The following is a 19,185-nucleotide window of genomic DNA, read 5'->3' as shown; positions in this document are numbered from 1 at the left end:
AAATAAACAAACAAAAAGCTAAACAAAAAAGCTTCTAAAATATAATCGTATAAACGGCTTATATATAGTTCTATTGGTCACATCCTCAAGATTGGGGTGTTCAGATTTAGGAAAAATAATAGAGCATCAGCTTGTATATTTATAATTTCAAATAGTATAAATTTAGCCCATTCACATTAACTGGAAAACTTACGTTATTTAACCCCCCAAAAACCGTATAAAGCACACAATTAGAGTTGTCAGACCTTCGAAATCGACATTAACACGCGTACGGCTGCAAAACTGCGTACTTATATTTTGGTTATACCTCTACTCCCAAAATTTTCTCGGCCTACTAGCAAAAAAACAGCTTTTTTCTTACTTTTGACTAGTACATGGAGAGTTTCGGAGTTAGATTACTTCTACAATACGATGGTGACAATAACGATTTATAGGTAATTATAAGTACTACAATTCATTCTTGAAGAATTATCCAAACAAATCAAAAGTTCGTCAGATATATGAAAAAATGTCATTTTGTCCCAACCTTGCGATACAAACCCGCACTTTGACAAACTATAAAATTTTATTTAATAAACTCACGGAATTGTTTTGTATATCATTTTTTAGATAATTTTATTGTTAATAAGTCTTACCTTTGCCATTTTTTGATAAAATGAATAACAATGGAGCTATTCAATAAAAACGATACCAATCTCTTTTCCAAGATGGCGGCTGTTCCCAACCTCCAATTATCCCAACAAATTGACTTTAATGATAAGGACAATCACCCGAACACATTCCATGAAAAAAAATTTGTCCCGCGAAAAATGCGATTTCATGCCCATATTTTGACTAATTTCCCTGAGCTAATTCCCAAATCAAATAAACAGTTAAGTATTTAACTCTCTGTCGGCACACGGGTGTGAATTTGGCAGGACAAAAATAAAAAAATTACGATTTTTCAAAAAAGTGGTCACAAACAAGTCTCTTTATAAGGGTGAAAATATTTTTTCGGAATTGTGAATACAATATTCGAATTCCTCGCAATATTCTACATCAATTTCATACTTGATTCTTTATAAAATGTTGTGACCGAAAAAAGTTCTAGCGACATGAAAAAGTATAAACCAAATTCGCACCCGTGTGCCAATCACGTCACAAAAAAGAGGTGTGCCTACAGAGGGTTAAACATAAAACATTAATTTTAATAACACGGAGGATTTGAATATAATGCAATTGCTACTTAGTACTATCATGTACCTATATAGACCCATACAAGTACATTTGTGTGTTAAAAATCAAAGAAAGTATTGATATCTTTTTCTGGTATAACTACATAGTACTTAGTACTTTCCTAGTAACTACATAATTATTACACCCCTTATAAATACCTTTTATTAGCACTTGCTTGTAACCATCAACAAAAAGTGTTCCCATGCTATTAAAAAAGATATTAAACACCGCATAAAACACCACCAAAACATAAGAAGAACGAAGAAGACCAAAAAGTGTTTAAAAAAAAGTACTTAACTTCAACTAAAACATTGGCAACACCTTTTTTCAATCTGTTTGTCCCATAAAGTAAAAATACTATCATTATTTTTATTTTTTTTTTTTTCCTCCAAACATGACTTCCGCAGCATTACGAATTAGCTTTCTGATAATTTTAAATCTCACTGTTATTTTGAATTTGCAAAAAATTTTGTGCACATTATTGAGTGGAGTGGAGGTTCAACAAAAATATATAAAAAAAAAAAAAAAAAAAAACGAGAAAAAAAAATATATATAAAACAAATCCGATGTGGCCACTTAATCTGGGTATTTGTAAGGCTCCCACTCCACTCTGAATTTGTATATGTCGTAGCGCGTATCTCTCTATAGTTAGTTTGGGCTTCTAAATATACCGAGATCGACCGGTTGCTTTTGCCTTACTGTTGTCGTTGTAATTCAAAGACCAAACCAAACCAAACCGAAACCAAACCATAACCAGTGCCAGTGGTAATGTACTTCTTCTCGCGGTTTGACGTTTTGTAATATTATGCGCCACCATGATGGTATCGCGGGTGACTGTCTTTTTGCATTCAATTAAGGTTTATGGTGGAGCATTTTCATTTGTTTGTGTTTTATTAAAAGGTATTTTTTAATAAATTTATTTAATTTATTTTTTTTTAAATTAAAAAATCCAAAAAAACTGTTTAAATAATTTTTAATACTATTTTTATGACGTTTCAAAGTTTGAAACTAGTGCAAAATTTGTTTATACCCTAATTTGTATATTTCCTCCGAGGATAAGTCAATTTTTATGTGATTGTATATAATTTCGGTTAATTTTTAAGGTTAGGTTCAGTTTCAGTATTTTTCCACTATCTTTTATTCAATGTAAAAAAAAAAATAACAAACAAAAATTTGTGTGTGTTTTGTTTGAATTTTTTGCGATTTTTTACGATCTTTTCAAAGTTGCGTCCATTTTATCCGTTGCGCGTTGCGATGATGACAAGAAAAATTCTTTGCTTTTTCTTTACTGTACCTGTGCACGCATTTGATACTAAAAATAACTTTTAATTGCTTGTGTGTTACCTGCGACAAAGAATTATTATGATGATTCAATTGAGATGGAAGAATGCTGTTGTGGCGCTCAGCGGCGCTTGGAGCACTTAAACCCCCTGATTTTTTGCATTTGGGGCAAAGAAAAAATATACTTACAATCCGGTTTTTTCGGAATAAATAAACTCCAAAGTCGTAAATTTGTTTATCAAGAGGATCGTTTGAGAAAAGATGTTCGGAATTTTTTCGTATTAAATATTTTGTTTTTTTTTTTTTTATTTAATTTATATACAAAGATGACTCGGTTTTTTGTTGTTGTTTATATTTATTAAGCTTGATTGGTTACAATCTTGTCATTAATTTGGCACGGCAATAAGAAATAAAGAGTTAGTACTTCTTCGGCCTTTTACCATTATTATTGTGAAGTTAAAACAAGTACGAAAGATTAGTAAAGAAGGAGAGAATTGAAGTATCAGTAAGAATAAAAATTTAATACACTAGTTCAAATTAAGTACAAAATATTCCTTAATTATGTTAGATAGAAAAGTTACAATTTGAAAGTTGATTCTGAGATATGATTTTTTAGAACTCCTTTTGACAGAATCAATAAGTTTTTTTTTTTTCAAAACTTTATCATAGGCTTTGATTATAAAAACTTATTACCTTTTTCTTTTAATATGAAAATAAGTATGATTGTATTGCGAGTCTCCTTCACCTAGATGTTGTCAAGTTTTGATTTATATCATTTGTCATACAAAACAAGATTAATTCATATAGAAGTTTGAAAGGTTGTTGCTTCGGGTGAACGCATGAGATAAAATTTCAAGAAAAATCATGACTAACTTAATTATGAAAGTTGGAAATTGCCTTAAATTAATTTTAATTTTTGCCATCATGGGACAAGGAAGTTATTTACCAAATTTTAAGATTTTTTGTTAAACAAAAATAACTTAAATTATAATTTATAAATTCTCTTTTATGTGATAAATTATCACATAATTAAGGTTTTTTTGAAATAAAAATGTATATGCCAATTTTAAGTATTCAAACAATAAACATCTGCAGACCCAATTTTTAGTGTGTCGACCATCCTTTAAAAAATCAAAAACTCCATATTGAATCCATTTACATTTCTTATTCGATTTATGAATACATATTACATCAAATGTACAAATATTTTCCTGAAAAAATATCCTACCACCAATAGATTTGTTAAACAGTTAAAGCAATTAATTTGCTGCCAAAGAACTTTTTATAGAACGTTTAAGCCCCTACAAGAAAACATCTTGTTAATTTTAAAATATTGAATTTTCAGTGATTTAGAAAATTTTGAAAAGTAAAAAATGTTTTCATATTTTTTTTTAACGAATATCTTTAGAATGGTTAGATTATTGAAAAAAATTATTAAGACCATTTTTGTGGACCAATCTGTTTCCTACAAGAATAAGTCTTGCGCGTTTGATTATTATAATTTTTCAATTTGTTACAAAATTAAGAACAAAAAACGATTTTTTAAAGATTTTCTCGATTTTTGGACCTCAAATATCTATTAAACGGTTAGATAAACGAAAAAAAAGTATGAGGCAAAGAAATTTGCAAAAAAGTCGATTTATAAAAAAAATTATTTTTTTTTTTTGTAAAAGCTTGAAAAAAATTTCATGAAAAGACATTCTAGTTACTTACTCAATTTTTATGTAGGTGTATACCTAACATAAAAATAAAATCTAAAAAAATCAATGTACTTTTAAAAAATATTTGATTTTTTTTGGTTTTTTTTTTATTTTAGGTGTTTACTGTGTACTAATATATGGCATAGCATTCAAAAATACACTAAAAAATATTTTTTTTACGTCCTTAACAATTTTTATTTTTTTTTTTTTTTTTTTTTTGAAAACCCATCTCAATGAAATTGTATACACTTTTTGAGCTCAAATTCATTCAAGATATGGTTTTTTTTCGAGTTTATATTTTGCTTTTCATACACATTTATCAAATTTATTTATACAAAGTTTTAAAAATTTTACTCTAAGAAAAAGTTCGTGACACCCAGTCGTACATTTTATTTGAAGAGGTTATGTGTTCTGGTTTAATATATTAAACCTCGTTTAAACCCTTTTTACGGCCTATTCGCTTGAAAAATGAAAATTTCATGCTATTATTTAACTCTGCACCGTTATTTCTATATTTTTTTCCGATTATGTGTTACAAAGTATACTTACTAAAAATAAAGAAATAAAGCAATAAAAAATGACTATAATACCTCTTTGTCAGAGTTATCTTCATTGCATTCCGATCTTTCCATTTCAATGAGTTTAAAAATTTTTTAAGCAAAAAAAAAGAACAAAAATAAACAAAACCCTTGCAACGGCCATGTGTCCATCAAAATTTTAAAATTACTTTTTCGTGACATTACTCTTTAGTAGGTATAAGTGGAGCCAACAAATTATAGCTCCAAGTTCTTATATAAAATAGTTAGGGCCTGAATCGGGATTTTAATGGGGTTGTACTTAATTATAAAATAGAAGCACTTCAGTAAACATAGTTGGGCACTACTAGTGTGACCGCCTGAAAAAAAAAAAAAAAAAACAATTTTTTTTAAAGAAAACTGCAGTATAAAAAATTTTAGCGCTCTTTGCTGAATCGAAACTTAAATAATTTATGTTGAACATAAACTCTTATTCTCTGCGTAAACTGTTACTGAGAATATGTATTAAATAGATTTTTGGACAAAACAATGGAAAATTCAGTAAGTTATTCGATATTTCACATAGTTCAATTTCTATTGATAAAAAAGTACACTTTTAAAGTCACAATAACTTTTCACTAATCACTTTTGCCATGGAACTTCTTGTTGCATAAATGTTCGTCTGTTAAATGAATGTTATTTTTTCGTCGACAACACTATCAATCAAATGACAACTTATAATTTCACGTATCAGTCGTATTGAAACGTCACGACATTTCCTGTATGTATCATTTTTATTTTTATAAATCGAGAAAAAAACTGTTTGTTTAACACTTCGGCATTTAAAAGTTAAATGCAAAAAAAAAAAACTTTTTTTTTTTCATCTTAAAAACTATAGTAATGTACAATTAGAGATTGCAATCCCGGGATAATTTTCCGATCCCGGGATTTCGGGATTTTAAAAATTGAATCCCGGGATCCCGGGATAATCCCGGAATTTGAAAAATATTTTCATACTCAATTTGGGAGCCAAAAAAACAAGTTTTATGGATTATTTTTTATTATTGAACTAACAAAGTATAAAAAAAAAATATTCTTCATAAAAGACAAACTAAAAAATTTTCCTAATGGAATAAAATATATACTCCAAACATTATAATTCAGTGTACAAAGTACAAACTGAATGAAGTTTAGTTAAGAAGTATTTAAAAGAATAAATAAATATTAAATTAACATTAAATAACATATTATCTATTTAGTGTTAATAAATCACGTTTGGAATTATTTTCATAATAAAATGGAATAAATGTTTTTTCTGCAAGCCAGCTTCTAAATTTTGTTCCAAAACTTGAAGCAGCTGAAAATGCACGCTCGGTTTCAATATTCGTTAATTAAATATTTATGTGACGGATCTTAGTATTTTCCTGTTATCCCGTCTTCAAAAAGCAGCATCTCTCGTTTCATCAGCTGCTTCTATATTTTGGTGGGGCCCTGTGTTTTTGAGACTATTTTTATTTCATTTTCTAATTTTTCTTTCAAGGAAAGATGGTCTTCGCAGCTTGGAAAAGCAAAAGGTTCATTTTCTTGAATACTGACAGCACCCACACGTTTTAAATTTGATGTAATTTGCTTCATTTTAATTTGTTAGGACTCAAAAATAAATCTCTTACTTCTGGGCTTGAGTTTTAGAAAATTACTTTTTATTTGGGTTCTGTAGGTAAGCAAGAACACCAGATAACTCTACTCGCTGCCGCAAGCTTAAGCGATTAATTAAAGCTGTCTTCTACTTATTATTGAAGTTTTTGACTCTAACTGCTAAAAGAAATTTAAGAGCACCATCAGCCAGCTGTACACAAGTTAGAATAAGAAAGGGCAAAGTGATTCAACTGTTAACTTTTTTGGATCCGGTACTTCAATAGTCTCATTTATTAAATCAAAATCTGTTTCTTTAAACCTTATAGGGTGATTCAGATCGATAAGCGTTTTTTGAAAGCGTTCAATCATCGCAAAGGCTATTCCTCCTTGTTTTGCAATAAACTAATAAGGATCTCCCATGTTCCATTTTTACATATTTTTGCAGAATTGTGTCATTTTTTGTATGCGAATATTTAGCCACTAATCCCGAAAATCCGGGGGTTGGAGAGCTATAATCCCGGGATTTTCGGGATCAAAAAATGGGTCGGGATCCCGGGATCCCGAATCCCGGGATTGCAATCTCTATGTACAATACATCTTTAAATTTTTTAAATAAATTACACTGGCCAACAATTTTCAACTTTTTAAAATTTTCCAGAGAGATTTATATCAAATTTTATAGATTTGGGTTCAGTTAGCTCAAAAATAATATTGGTTTCTTTCTAGCAGCTCTAGTTTTTGAAATATTTAATTTTTCATATTTGGGGAAATGTTTTTACTAGTTTTTAAGATTTTCTTATTTTGAGCTTTTATTAAAATTTTCCAGAAAAATTTATATTAAACATAATGTATTTAGGGTCAGTAAACCTAAAAATCACTTTTTAACAAAAAAAAAAAAAAAAAATTGTATGAATTTCTATAAATTTTCATGTATGAATAATTTAAAAACTAGAGCTGCTAGAAAAAAAACTAATGTCATTTTTGGAATCAGGACCCTAAACTTAGTAAGAAATGGTAAACAACGGTATGGAAAATTTTTGTGTGTTGGGCAGTGTTATCAAAATGTTTACAGTGTGTCATACTGTCATTGAAGGCTTATAAGCAAAAAATGACTATTTTCACTTTTTGCTATTTATATACATTATGTCATAGAAAAAATAAAATGTGCAATGCATTTTTTTTTAAATAGTACGGTTTAAATGAATGATCCATATAGGAGTATATTTTAGGCTAAATTAGCTGGGAAAATATCTCCTTAGCATTATAAACATATTTCCATATTTGCCATTATTCATTGTAGAAGCTCAAAAAAAGCCATTTAAAATTTGAAATAAGACTATCGTGTGCTTATGAAAATAAAGGAAATTATATTTCAAACAGACTTGTTGGACATTATAAAGATGCAAAAACAAGTAGTTTAAGAAAATTATTCTCAATTTATGCAAAATAAATGATTCATTAGGTAATTCATTTTGGTCACACTCATTAATGAGAATCAACAAGAACGAACATTTCTATGATAGTTCTGTATGAATCCAACGAGGATTCATAATATTTTTACATTTCATTTTATTAACTGAATTTATTGGTTTCGAAATTTGGAAACCAATAAAATAATTGGGCAACTTTTTTTTAAGACTCATTGACCTAATTCAACAAATTTTAAATAGTCCATAAAATATCATCCGAAATTGGCTTTATTATAATCAAAAATGGGGTCAAAGTACTTAACTTCCTTTTTTTTGTTTATTGTTTTTTTTTTTTTTATTTTTAACAAACTTCTTAAGAACCCAGATGTGAACCAAATAAATTGTTTGTAATACTTCTGTGGCATAATTTAAAAACAATTAACTTGAAAATTTGAAAACATGTTTTTTTTTTAAATCTAATCACATAAGTATTGTTTTATTGTATATTGTAATTTATATAAGTACTTTCATTTATTTTCTTAAAATACTTTCAGGTTTCTGGAACATTCAACCATGACGATCAAACATTTCTGAAATAACTTAGTCATATGAAAGTGATGCCAAAATTATAATAATTTTCATAAGGACATTAAAATAAAATCAGGTAACTACATTCATACAAACATGGTCTCATAACTACCTACATACAAATTACCTTATATAAAAATTGATTGACAAAAAAATTAGATATATTTTGATGTTATATTTTTTTTATTATTTTTTTGCAGGCATTCGGTTAAGTGCATAAAACATTTGTTCAAACACTCGGAGTACTGACTCAATTGAGTGAGGTAAATATTGGTACTAATTTTTTTTGTTTTTATTTTTATTATTATTATAAATATGTATGTATTTTATATAATTTTTTTTTGAATAACAGTGCGTCAACAAAAGCCTATAACAACGCGGCAGCATTAATTTGTTGATATTGATTATTATTTCCCATCAGTCTGTGATAACATCTCAACTCGAATAGAAGTGGAAAACGGGCATAAATCATATCAAGCTTTTTTTGGATATCATAACGAGATAGTGAATAATAAAATGGTTAACAATCGCAGATTCAACGATAAAGGTATATCCACTTTAATAACATATTTTTTAAACTTTTATGGTATTTTTGCATAGATTTTTTTATTATGGATAATTGATTAGTGAAAAAAAGTGTTTTTGTTTTTTAAAGACTGCAATAATAATAATAGTAGTGCAATGAGTTAACTACGTAAATTGCAAACGATATCTATGAAGACTGTTAGAGTTATCAGTTTTCTTTTAGTTTCTATTTATTTTGTGCGAAATTACTTTAAGTAATTCGTCGTAATTTGAAATTTAAGAATTAAATGGGGAAATGAATTAGTGCTTTGATGGTACTTATTAGAAAATATGTAGGTATGTGATATCATTAAACATTTTCCACTAACAGAATGGAAGGTATACATTTAAATTAATTTTTATCAAAACTTTCAAATCCAAAAAGTTGAAAAGTTTTAAATTATATTTTAACCGAGTATATCTCAGAGTTTTTGTTATCAATGTATGATTTGCATTTTCGAAAAAACAGCTGGTAAGAAATTTAAAAAAAAATTTACATGTGTGTGAATTTCAAATTTATAAATGATAGTGCTCTACAAGACAGTAGAATGAAAAGCAACCATGCATCATTTATATTCTGGGTTCATTTAAAATAAAAAAAAAATTGACAATTGACCTCCTCATTTTTGTTAAATTTTTTATTCGAATCCTTCGGTGCTGCAGTAAATATCAGTCGGTAGTTTTTTTGTAGTTTTTGATTCAACACCATTATGAATTTTGAACGAAAAAAAAAAACCATTTATTTGTATTTAACCAATAAATTAGTTGCTGCACTAGTTTCAAATACATCATCGAGTTTTTAGAACTTTTATGCTATTTTTTGTAATATTTGTGCCAAAAATTACCAAAGAATCCATTTCAAAAACGACAAAAGTGACGTACGTAATAAAATTATTCTCAGACGACGCAAATTCGGCGATTTTCAAGAGATCCTTTTAAAGTTTTTAAATAAAAAAGACGTTAATACAAACTGAAAACTATCTTTTTTAAAACACGAAAAAGAAGAATGAAAATGCCGAGTTTTTTTAATGTTTTTTTCTAAGTTCTTTTACAAAAAAAATTCATTTTTCGACTTAGGCTACTTTGCTATAAAATCACATTAACTAAAATTATGTATTCATAGAATGATGTAGGTATACGAAGCTGAACAGAAAAAAAAAGGTTGAATGAAACCAATTTAAGGAAAGCCACTAAGGTTACAAAACAGTTTATAAATTGTTTCAAATAAAACACTTTTAAATAGTCAATTAAAAAAACTTGCAAAACACTTTCTCAATCCTTCCTGTTCATATTATTTTTTTAAATTCTTGGCCTTAAAAATCCTGCTTCAAGGATAATGAAACACAATTATTCGTCTCCGATATAAGAAACTTTGAAAATTTGAGAAATTTAATGGAACAGAGTGTTTCAAATAAAGTATGTGACAAAAATGTCAAAGCTGAATATAAAGGCTTTTGAAGCTTAATAATGATATGGGTTAGCTCAAAATTTGTTTCCTGTTCAGTGAACCAAAAAACAAAAAATAAAAAAAAGGAACATAGGTATTACGTTTTTTTTTTTGTATGATTAATTTGCACGACTGGGGTTGCAAGCACTTGCTCTTATGATTAAAGTTACTCTAATGTTAACGCTTTTTATTGAACAAAATTAGGGAAATTTTTAAAATTTGATATTTTTATGGAATTTCATAAGTAGTGAAAAAAAAAATTCTGTTTTTATAATTGACTAAAGACCCTTTGAAATGGTCTTTTACACAAAACCAAGTAGGTATGGCAATCTTCCAAGAAAAAAAAATTAGAAAATCGTTAGAACCGTTTTCTAAACAAATAATTTTTTTATATAGGTATAAAAATTTTCTAACATTTTTCAAAAAAAAAATTGAAGAAATAATTAATTTACATATAAAAACGAAATTTAAAAATTTTTCATCAACCCGTTTTCAAAAAATTGATTTTTCCAACAAAAAAATTTGAAATATTTTTTAAAAATCGAAAAATGTATTTTTTTGAAAATTTTCTTAATTTTCTTAAATCCTACTATTACATAAACGCTTTTTTCGTAAAAATTTTCGTTGAAATCGAGTTGATTTTGTACGAGATATTTAGGAACCAAAAAAAAGTTGGCTCTTATGTGTAAAACTCAAAATCGTAAGAGCTGTTTTTGAAAAAAATTAACTTTTCTAGTTATATAGCAGGTACCGTAAGTTTTTGTCATATAAAAAAAACTTTCAATTTCCCCTCTGGGGAATCACCCAAAACTAACCCAAAGCTAACTACCAAGTTTGAAGAAAATCACTTCACTATTTTAGGCTGTAGCTCGAGGTATATACAGACAGACAGAATTGCCAAACCCACTTTTTTGGCATTCTCCATCATCGTAATATCATGTAAAATTGTTATCTCGAATTCGATTTTTGTTTTTCGAATCCTAAACTTGCTCTATAGTACCTACCTATATCGCAAGTAAAAATATGACATATAAACGCTGAATGCATTAAAAACAATCAAGAGAGACAAGAGTTTTTGATATTAAATTTCATCACCTACAAAATACATTTGTGTTTAAGAGATTTTTTTTGTTAAAACCTCTTTAAGGCGAAAACTTGTATTGGATAAAACTCCTTATGCTTTTTTCTTATGTTTATTATGATTAATAAAAATTTCCATCGAAAACTCAAAGAAAAATTTTTAGATTTTTATAAGCGAGTCTTTCTTATGCCCCTAAAATATTGTATAATGAACCATCGAGACATCTAAAATGTAGCTAACCAAATCGTGACAGCGAAAAGAAAAAACAATTTATTTCAAAAAAATTGAAAAAAATTCTTTTTTTTTTTTTAAACACCCTGTACAAAGTGCCACCATAAAACCAAAAATATAGTAGGCAACCCAAAAAGGTTCGTCTGTTTACATTTGATTTAATAAATTTATTCAACTGCCGTCTTTATATATCTATCATGGGTGTTCTATCATCTTTGTAGTCTTTTGACAAATATTAAAATTCTAATTTCATCACAGACTGAATAGAAAAATGGTAATAATTTTTAATGCTGATTAAATATAAAACAAAAGAAGTTGTTTAGTACGTAGTTATATTTTTTTTTTTTTGCTAGTGCCAGTGCCAACGCGCAGTGCGTAACTTTTGTCGTTCCAAAGCAAATAAATAGAACTATTTTTACCTACATTGAGTTTTGTTTTTAATGTTTTTTTGTTTTTTGAAAGAATGATAAGAACGATTTTTTTATTCTACTGTTTGAAGCAGCTGAAGCACCCTTTTTGCCTTATCAGTTGAATATTTTGGTTGTTTTTTGTTATATTTGAATAATGTTTTTATTATAGAATTAAGCTAGAAATGCTACTGTTTAGTCCTTTGTAGGTCAAGTCTATGAAAATTCATACTAATTAGTCTTTAAAAAAAGTGCTGAAATCATCGTATTTTTACCCACTATACGATTTTACGAAGATCATTATTATAAGATATTTACTCTTATTTCAACGCTTTTGAGGTGCAAAGTAAACCATTTCCAATAAGTTACAAAAAAAACCGGTAATTTTCCATTGAAATTTTGTATTTTGAAGAAATAAGTAAGAAACGTGCGAAGCGGTTTCATTCAATAAAAAATAATTACCTCTGTTTGTGTTTTTTTAATTCACATTCATTACTGCATTTCAAAGCAGTTGCCATCCAGCCTAAAAAATAAATTGGCATAAAAAACGTGTGACGTTTTTGCCTTGAAAAAAAAAACAATCCAAGGATTTATTTAATTGTTCTAAGTCTAGAAATGTGTGTTATGTTATTTTTATCAAAAGTTTTTTTTAAGTGAAATTCTAACTAAAGTTGATTCAAGTGCATTTTTATTTGATTTGGGGACGGAAAAAGCGGCTTCTATTTACATATCAAAGCTAACACTCGAAAATAAAATTTGTTTCTATTTATTCAAGTGTTTCAAACATTTTAAATTAGTTCATTTAAAATAATTCTTAAAGAAAGCATCACCTTTAAAATATCATACAAAAATAATTATGAAGTTATGAAATTTGAAATTGACAGTTCATAAATAATATATAGATCGGATGTTCTTTTAGTCTTGTCAAAAGTTTATTAACCTTTAAAATGAATATATGCTTTATGTTAATATTTATGAATTTAAATTTAAAAAATTTTAAGTTAAACAAAATCATTCAAAATTCAATAAAATTATTGATAATAAACCTGTTTGGTGTGGACAAATAATAAATACCTAAAATTGCACGTGTGCTTGTTTTTATGTCTCAAGGTTAATATAATTGCAATTTCTTATTATTTAATGTTTGAAGACTTAATCGAAAACCAGACAACATTTGTGGAAAGAAAAATATTGAAATATTTAGGTATTGTGATATTTGATTTTTACTATATTTCTTCTCAGTTGCAATTTATATGGACCTTTGCAGTTGTAAAAGACTTACTAGAAATTACTGACTATTTAATGAGCAAAATCCAATTCGTTCTATTCGTTTACTATTAAATTGTTTAAATTTTAAAGAAAGCACAGAAAGTTTAAAAGTTTTCAAAAAGAGTCAAATTTCGGAAAAAAAATTTAAGCCTTTTTTATACTTTTCCTTTACTTGAAAATTTATAATTTTTTCGTGCTTTATTTAAAATTTAAACAGTTTAATAATAAAGGAGAATGGGCATATTGGACGTTTGGCGGCCAGAAATGAAATTGGTATCAAATGAAAGAACTATAACGTAGGAAAATTTTTTACTATAGCTGTTTCGTTGTATTGCATTTGGAATGGAAGATATGGCAATATTAGTGTTGTTAATGCATCGAGCAATATGCGAAGGGCAAATTGAATTACTATTTTAATTAAATTATGAAATATGATTTTATTTCATTTTTTTTATGATTTAAAACCTCAATCTTGAATATCCCACCAATGGAACTAAAAATATAAGCTTTTTAAGCCAACCACTTTAAGATTTTGTTTTTGAGTTTTCAAAAGGAAAAAACAAACAAAAAATTGAAAAAAAAAGTCTTACAATAGACTCGAAATTGATGTTTTAAAAAGCCAATATTTTGGGTTCTATTGGTTGGATATCCAAGATAAAGGTCTTCAGGCTCAGGGAAAATGACAGATTATCATATCTTGCACTTAAAATACACGTTCAATTTTAAACATTGAGACAATTTGCATTAACTTTTAAATGCAAAAATGCATTTTATCCGTTTGTGAAGAACGTTAGAAGGATAAAACTTCTGCACAATGTATGTATAGTATGTAAGACTTAACTACATCAAAAAATAACAAAATCGTTCTTGGCCGCGGAACGTCCAAGTTCCATACAAAATTGCCCATTCTCCTTTCAAGTGAATTTGTAACTGAAAAACTGTGGTGTTATTTCATCTTAAAAATTCTATCTTTCAGAACAAAAAAAGTGTTTGATGAAAAAATCTGTAAGTTTGAAGATTAATTTAAGGTGTATTAAAATTAAGCCTGATTTTAGTCTTATTATTATTTGTAAAAGACCGTAAGAAACCCTATTTTTCTAAATTGATCTCATATGAAAGAAAAAATAATTCCTGCAATTTAGACTTTATTTGTGGGAAATTAAATCGAAATAAAATAAAATCCACGACTGGGTCAAACGTTCTTCCTCTTATGGTAAAAATTGCTTAGAATGTTAAAGCCTCCTTCCTTTAATTTGTTTGGGCTAGTTTATATTGTAACGTTGTTTTGGACAACGCAAACACAGAAAAAAAAAATGTTTTCCTTGACAAAAAGACTAATTTGGACCGTAAAAACAAAATCTGAAAAAACATTCCTAACTATTTTCTATTGACAGACCCTTTTTGATGCATGTGTAAACACTTATTTAGAAATACAAAACTGTACTCAAAATTTCAAAGTCGATACACGGGATCGGGTCAAAATTCTGGCTTCAAAATTCTGCTTTTCAAAATTCTGCTTTTTTAACGAAAATTCTGCTTTTCCAAATTCTGCCAGCATTATACTTGAACAAAAAAAATTCTGCCAATTCTGTTTTTTTTTTATAGCATATGCGCTGACTAAAGAAAAATGCACCTCATTAATGTAATTCAACATTGGTACTTTCCTAAATTTTTTTGTTTAAGTGTCGCAAATATTTTTTAAAATGCATAGACTGACTTTCTTTCAAATAAAATCTATGTTTAACTTATTAGAACCGATGTTGTTTGATACAAAATATTCCTTTTCTTATACAAATTTTTGAATATTCATCTTTATTTGATAAATTTAAAAAATTTTAATTATTTTCGGAAATGTATCAAGAACCTTTTCTTAATATTTTCAAATTTATTCATTTATAAAACAAAAATTAATTTGCATTCAAAGAATGACAAATTATGAAGGTAAGTAATCGAATAAGCAGAAAATTTTTCAAGAAGATGATTTTACAAAATTTTGCAAAAATTTAAAAATTTTAATTTTTTGCAGAATTTTGAAAAACAGAATTTTGAAAAGCAGAATTTTGAAAAAAAGAATTTTGAAAAACAGAATTTTGAAAAGCAGAATTTTGAAAGCAGAATTTTGTAAAGCAGAATTTTGAAAGCAGAATTTTGACCCCGGCAGAATTTTGACCCCAACCCTCGATACACCCTTTAAAAGTTATATGTGAATAATAAAATTTAGGCACTTACTGAACTTTTTTTTGAGAAATTATAAAACATTGCATACTTCTGGGATAAATGTTACCTTCAAAGAGAGTTACTTTTAAAAGCTTTCAGTACGATCATAATAAAATAATCAAACTTTTAAGTAAATTGTCAAACCAAACTAAACTCATTTAAATAGAGTTCAATTTTAAGATGTGGGTTCTCTGTTTTATTCGATTCGACTTTTGTACCAAAACAAATTAAGGGCCAGTTTTTTTACTGTTGAGTTAACTCCGAGTTAGTTAATTCTCCAAGTTAATTTTAGGCCAGTTAATTCTAGAAGTACTTTTTCAGTAGAAAATTAATGCTATAAAAGCAAATATAATTAAATATAAAACCGTTTTATTCAGTTAACCAAAATTAGTGAGTAAACTAATCTAATAACGCTTTAAATTTCATTCTTTATTTTCAGAACCAGCATTTGGAATACGTCATTTACAATGTGCTCTTATATTTTTTGGACAGGCAGTTGCCTATATGTTACGTGTAAATATGTCCGTATCTATTGTGGCTATGACAGACAAAACAACAAATTCTGACTTTGATGTAAGTTACATATGTATTACATTTAAAAACAAATCTAAAATAAATATGTTTGGAAAGTTTGAATAAAATATTTGAATATGGAACTTTTGAATCTATGAAAAAATTCATCATCTAAATTGTTTTCTAATTCGTTAATTTTCCAAGTGGTACCAATTTCACCATTTTGCAAATCAAATTCACCTTCTTAAAATCAACTGCTTGAACACATTAATAACAACAATCTTGAAGTCATCAGCCTAAGGGGAAATTACAGAGCTTCATTTCTCATATTTAAAACTGTTTATTACAAGCATTTGATTTTCAGAGGGTGAATTTGATTTGCAAAATTTGAAAAGGGTTTGTTAAGATTGCAATGGGGTTTATTGAATGTAAAAATGTCAAAGTGTTGGTTTATTTAAAGAATATAAAATAGTAAAAAAACTGTATGAAAACAGATAAATTTTAAAATTATAAAAGATCTCTAAAATTCTTCTTCTTTTCTTCAGGTTTTCACGTGGTCAGAAAAAACAAAATCACTCATACTCAGCAGTTTCTTTTGGGGTTACGTAATAACCCAAGTTCCAGCTGGACAACTTGCTCAAAGATATGGAGCAAAACTAGTTCTCTTTTGGGGAATAACAATATGTTCAGTCTTAGCAATTCTTACACCAGTATGTGCCCGTCTCGGTGGATCACCGTTAGTTTGTACACTACGTGTTATACAAGGACTTTGTCAAGGATGTCTTCTACCGTCAACACACAATTTGATATCCAAATGGGCTCCAGTAGCCGAACGTGGAAGACTCGGTACAATAAGTTACTCTGGTGGACAATTTGGAACCGCTCTGATGCTATGCATAAGCGGAGAACTGGCCGCATCGATAATGGGCTGGCCAAGTACATTTTATTTCCCCGGTGGAGTTGGAATAATTTGGGCAATTTTATGGTATTTCTTCTCATCAAGCTCGCCAGCTGAGAGTCATTTAATTTCAGAAGATGAGAGATTATACATTGAAATGATACCCGCCAATGGGGTACCAAATAAAATAAACGATGAGAAAAAACCAAAGCTGGTAACACCGTGGAAGGAAATTTGGACATCATGTCCATTTTATGTCTTGTTGTTTGTTCATTGTGCCAATAATTGGGGTTTCTGGACATTATTGATTGAAATTCCCACTTATTTGAAGAATGTTATTGGAATGGACATAAAAAACAGTGCACTTTTGTCATCATTGCCATATTGGGTGATGTTTTTGCTCAGCTACTTTTTCCTCTTTTTATCGGAAATATTGGACAAGAAAAAGGGTAGAGATTTAGCCTTTAGTCGAAAATTCTTCAACTCAATGGGACATTGGGTACAGATGTTGGGACTTATTGGCTTGGGTTATGTTGATGGAAATAATCCCACAATAGCTGTAGCACTTTTGACACTGACAGTTGGAATGAATGCATCATGCTATTTGGGCTTTTTGATCAATCATATTGATTTGTCACCAAATTTCGCTGGAACTTTGATGGGAATTACAAATGGAATAGCGAATATAATGAGCATTTTTGCTCCCCTTACTGTTGGGGTCATTGTAGATGATGAGGTTTGTTGCAAAAGTCGTAAAGTTCTCATAAAAGAAGCTAACTTATTTTTGTTTGGTATTTTTAGAAAGACCCAGCTCAATGGAGGATCATATTTTTAATAGCTGCTTCCTTCTTCTTTGTGGGCAATTTAATGTTTGTAATTTTTGGAAAATGTGAAACTCAACCCTGGAATGAGCCGAAAATAACAGATGAAAAGAACAAACTAAATGGTCACAATACAGTCAACGTAGAAGCACAGCAGTGAGATTAGGAGGCGTTTTTATTTTAATTTTCTTTATATTTTTTTTTAAATTTAAGTTTATGTTACGTACTCAACTGCAAAAAAAAAGTGTGATCTAGTCATAAGTACCTTTAGGTTTTAACAGGTTTTAATAAGATATATCAATAGGAATTAAATTTAAATAAAATAATTTGACATAAAACAAAAAAAAAAAACATTAAAATATTTTAATAGCACAAGTTTTGTTTAAGAATTTATTAAAAAAAAAAAAAGTACTGCCATATGCGTTTTTTAACATAAATTAATTTAATTTTGCTTATAGTTATAATAATTTTAAGTTGGAAAGTAAAAGGCATTCACTCTAATTATTATTGAAAATATTGAAAATTTTCAAAACAAAATTCCAATTTTTACGTTGGTTACGTAATTTTTCTTGCTATTTTGCAATTGAGTGAGAAAGCCGTCATAAAAACAAAAATAATAATAAGTTCAATCTAAGTTTGCAATACTTATTCATTTTAACTTTCTAAAGTTGTTAAAAATAGGTAGTTTAATTAGTAAGATCAGAGCTGTAAACTTTCTTGTACCCAGTACACACAGCATTGTGTAATGTGTACTTTATACATCGGTGAACTAAGAAAAAATCATTTTTTCTTTGAATGTTTATTTTGCTACAGTAAACTGCCAATTAAATTTAAGTACAAGTACAAGAAAGAGGTTACTTTCAAAGTACAGTATTTTTTATAGAGTACAATTGTACAAAAAGTACTTTATACAGCTCTGGACAAAAATTATTCCCTCGCTCATATCTGAGCAAAATAGTCGATAATAAGTCAATTAGAATTTTTTGTAAACAAAGATACACACATGGTATTTTTAAATCACATTTATTTTTAAATATAGAAAATAAATTTTTTTTAATTTTAAGTAAAATAAAAAAATAACTGAATTTCTTAGTTTTAGTATCAAAATTTGATGTATATTAAATCAAGATAAATGAATAGACTAAATTCTTGGAAATATATATTTTTTTATAATCGGGAATATGCATATAATAAAATTAAGATTAATCAAAAAAAAAAAATTGTAGATAAATAAAAATGTACTTTTAAGAACCGAAAATATTTTAGTTTTGTTTTTATTTGTTTGAAGACTTTTCATAATATCATATCTTACAATTGTATATTTGAAGAGGTTAATCAGATGAAATTAAGAGTTTGAAGAAAGAAGTTGAGGAATTTAAAAGCCAGAAGCAACT

General features: G+C 27.8%; 1 protein-coding gene across 1 annotated transcript; it reads left to right on the top strand.

Moving 5' to 3' along the window:
* The first annotated feature begins 1,770 nt into the window (after positions 1–1,770).
* Positions 1,771–18,258, top strand: LOC129906033 (putative inorganic phosphate cotransporter). Its single transcript, XM_055981656.1, has 7 exons — positions 1,771–2,115; positions 8,310–8,419; positions 8,544–8,606; positions 8,696–8,890; positions 15,999–16,132; positions 16,618–17,706; positions 17,772–18,258. The coding sequence occupies exons 4-7, from the start codon at positions 8,860–8,862 to the stop codon at positions 17,949–17,951; spliced, it is 1,434 nt and encodes a 477-aa protein (XP_055837631.1). The 5' UTR covers positions 1,771–2,115; positions 8,310–8,419; positions 8,544–8,606; positions 8,696–8,859; the 3' UTR covers positions 17,952–18,258.
* The last annotated feature ends 927 nt before the right edge of the window (positions 18,259–19,185 follow it).

This window comes from Episyrphus balteatus, chromosome 1 (assembly GCF_945859705.1).
Source record: "Episyrphus balteatus chromosome 1, idEpiBalt1.1, whole genome shotgun sequence".
NCBI lineage: Eukaryota > Metazoa > Arthropoda > Insecta > Diptera > Syrphidae > Episyrphus > Episyrphus balteatus.
This window is presented reverse-complemented; position numbering and strand designations above follow the sequence as displayed.

Excerpts from the sequence above, each read along its gene's own strand:
- LOC129906033 (XM_055981656.1), top strand. The coding sequence starts at position 8,860 with ATGGTTAACAATCGCAGATTCAACGATAAAG. Across the intron at positions 8,891-15,998 it reads TCGCAGATTCAACGATAAAG|AACCAGCATTTGGAATACGT; the intron begins GTATATCCACTT and ends CTTTATTTTCAG. Across the intron at positions 16,133-16,617 it reads CAACAAATTCTGACTTTGAT|GTTTTCACGTGGTCAGAAAA; the intron begins GTAAGTTACATA and ends TCTTTTCTTCAG.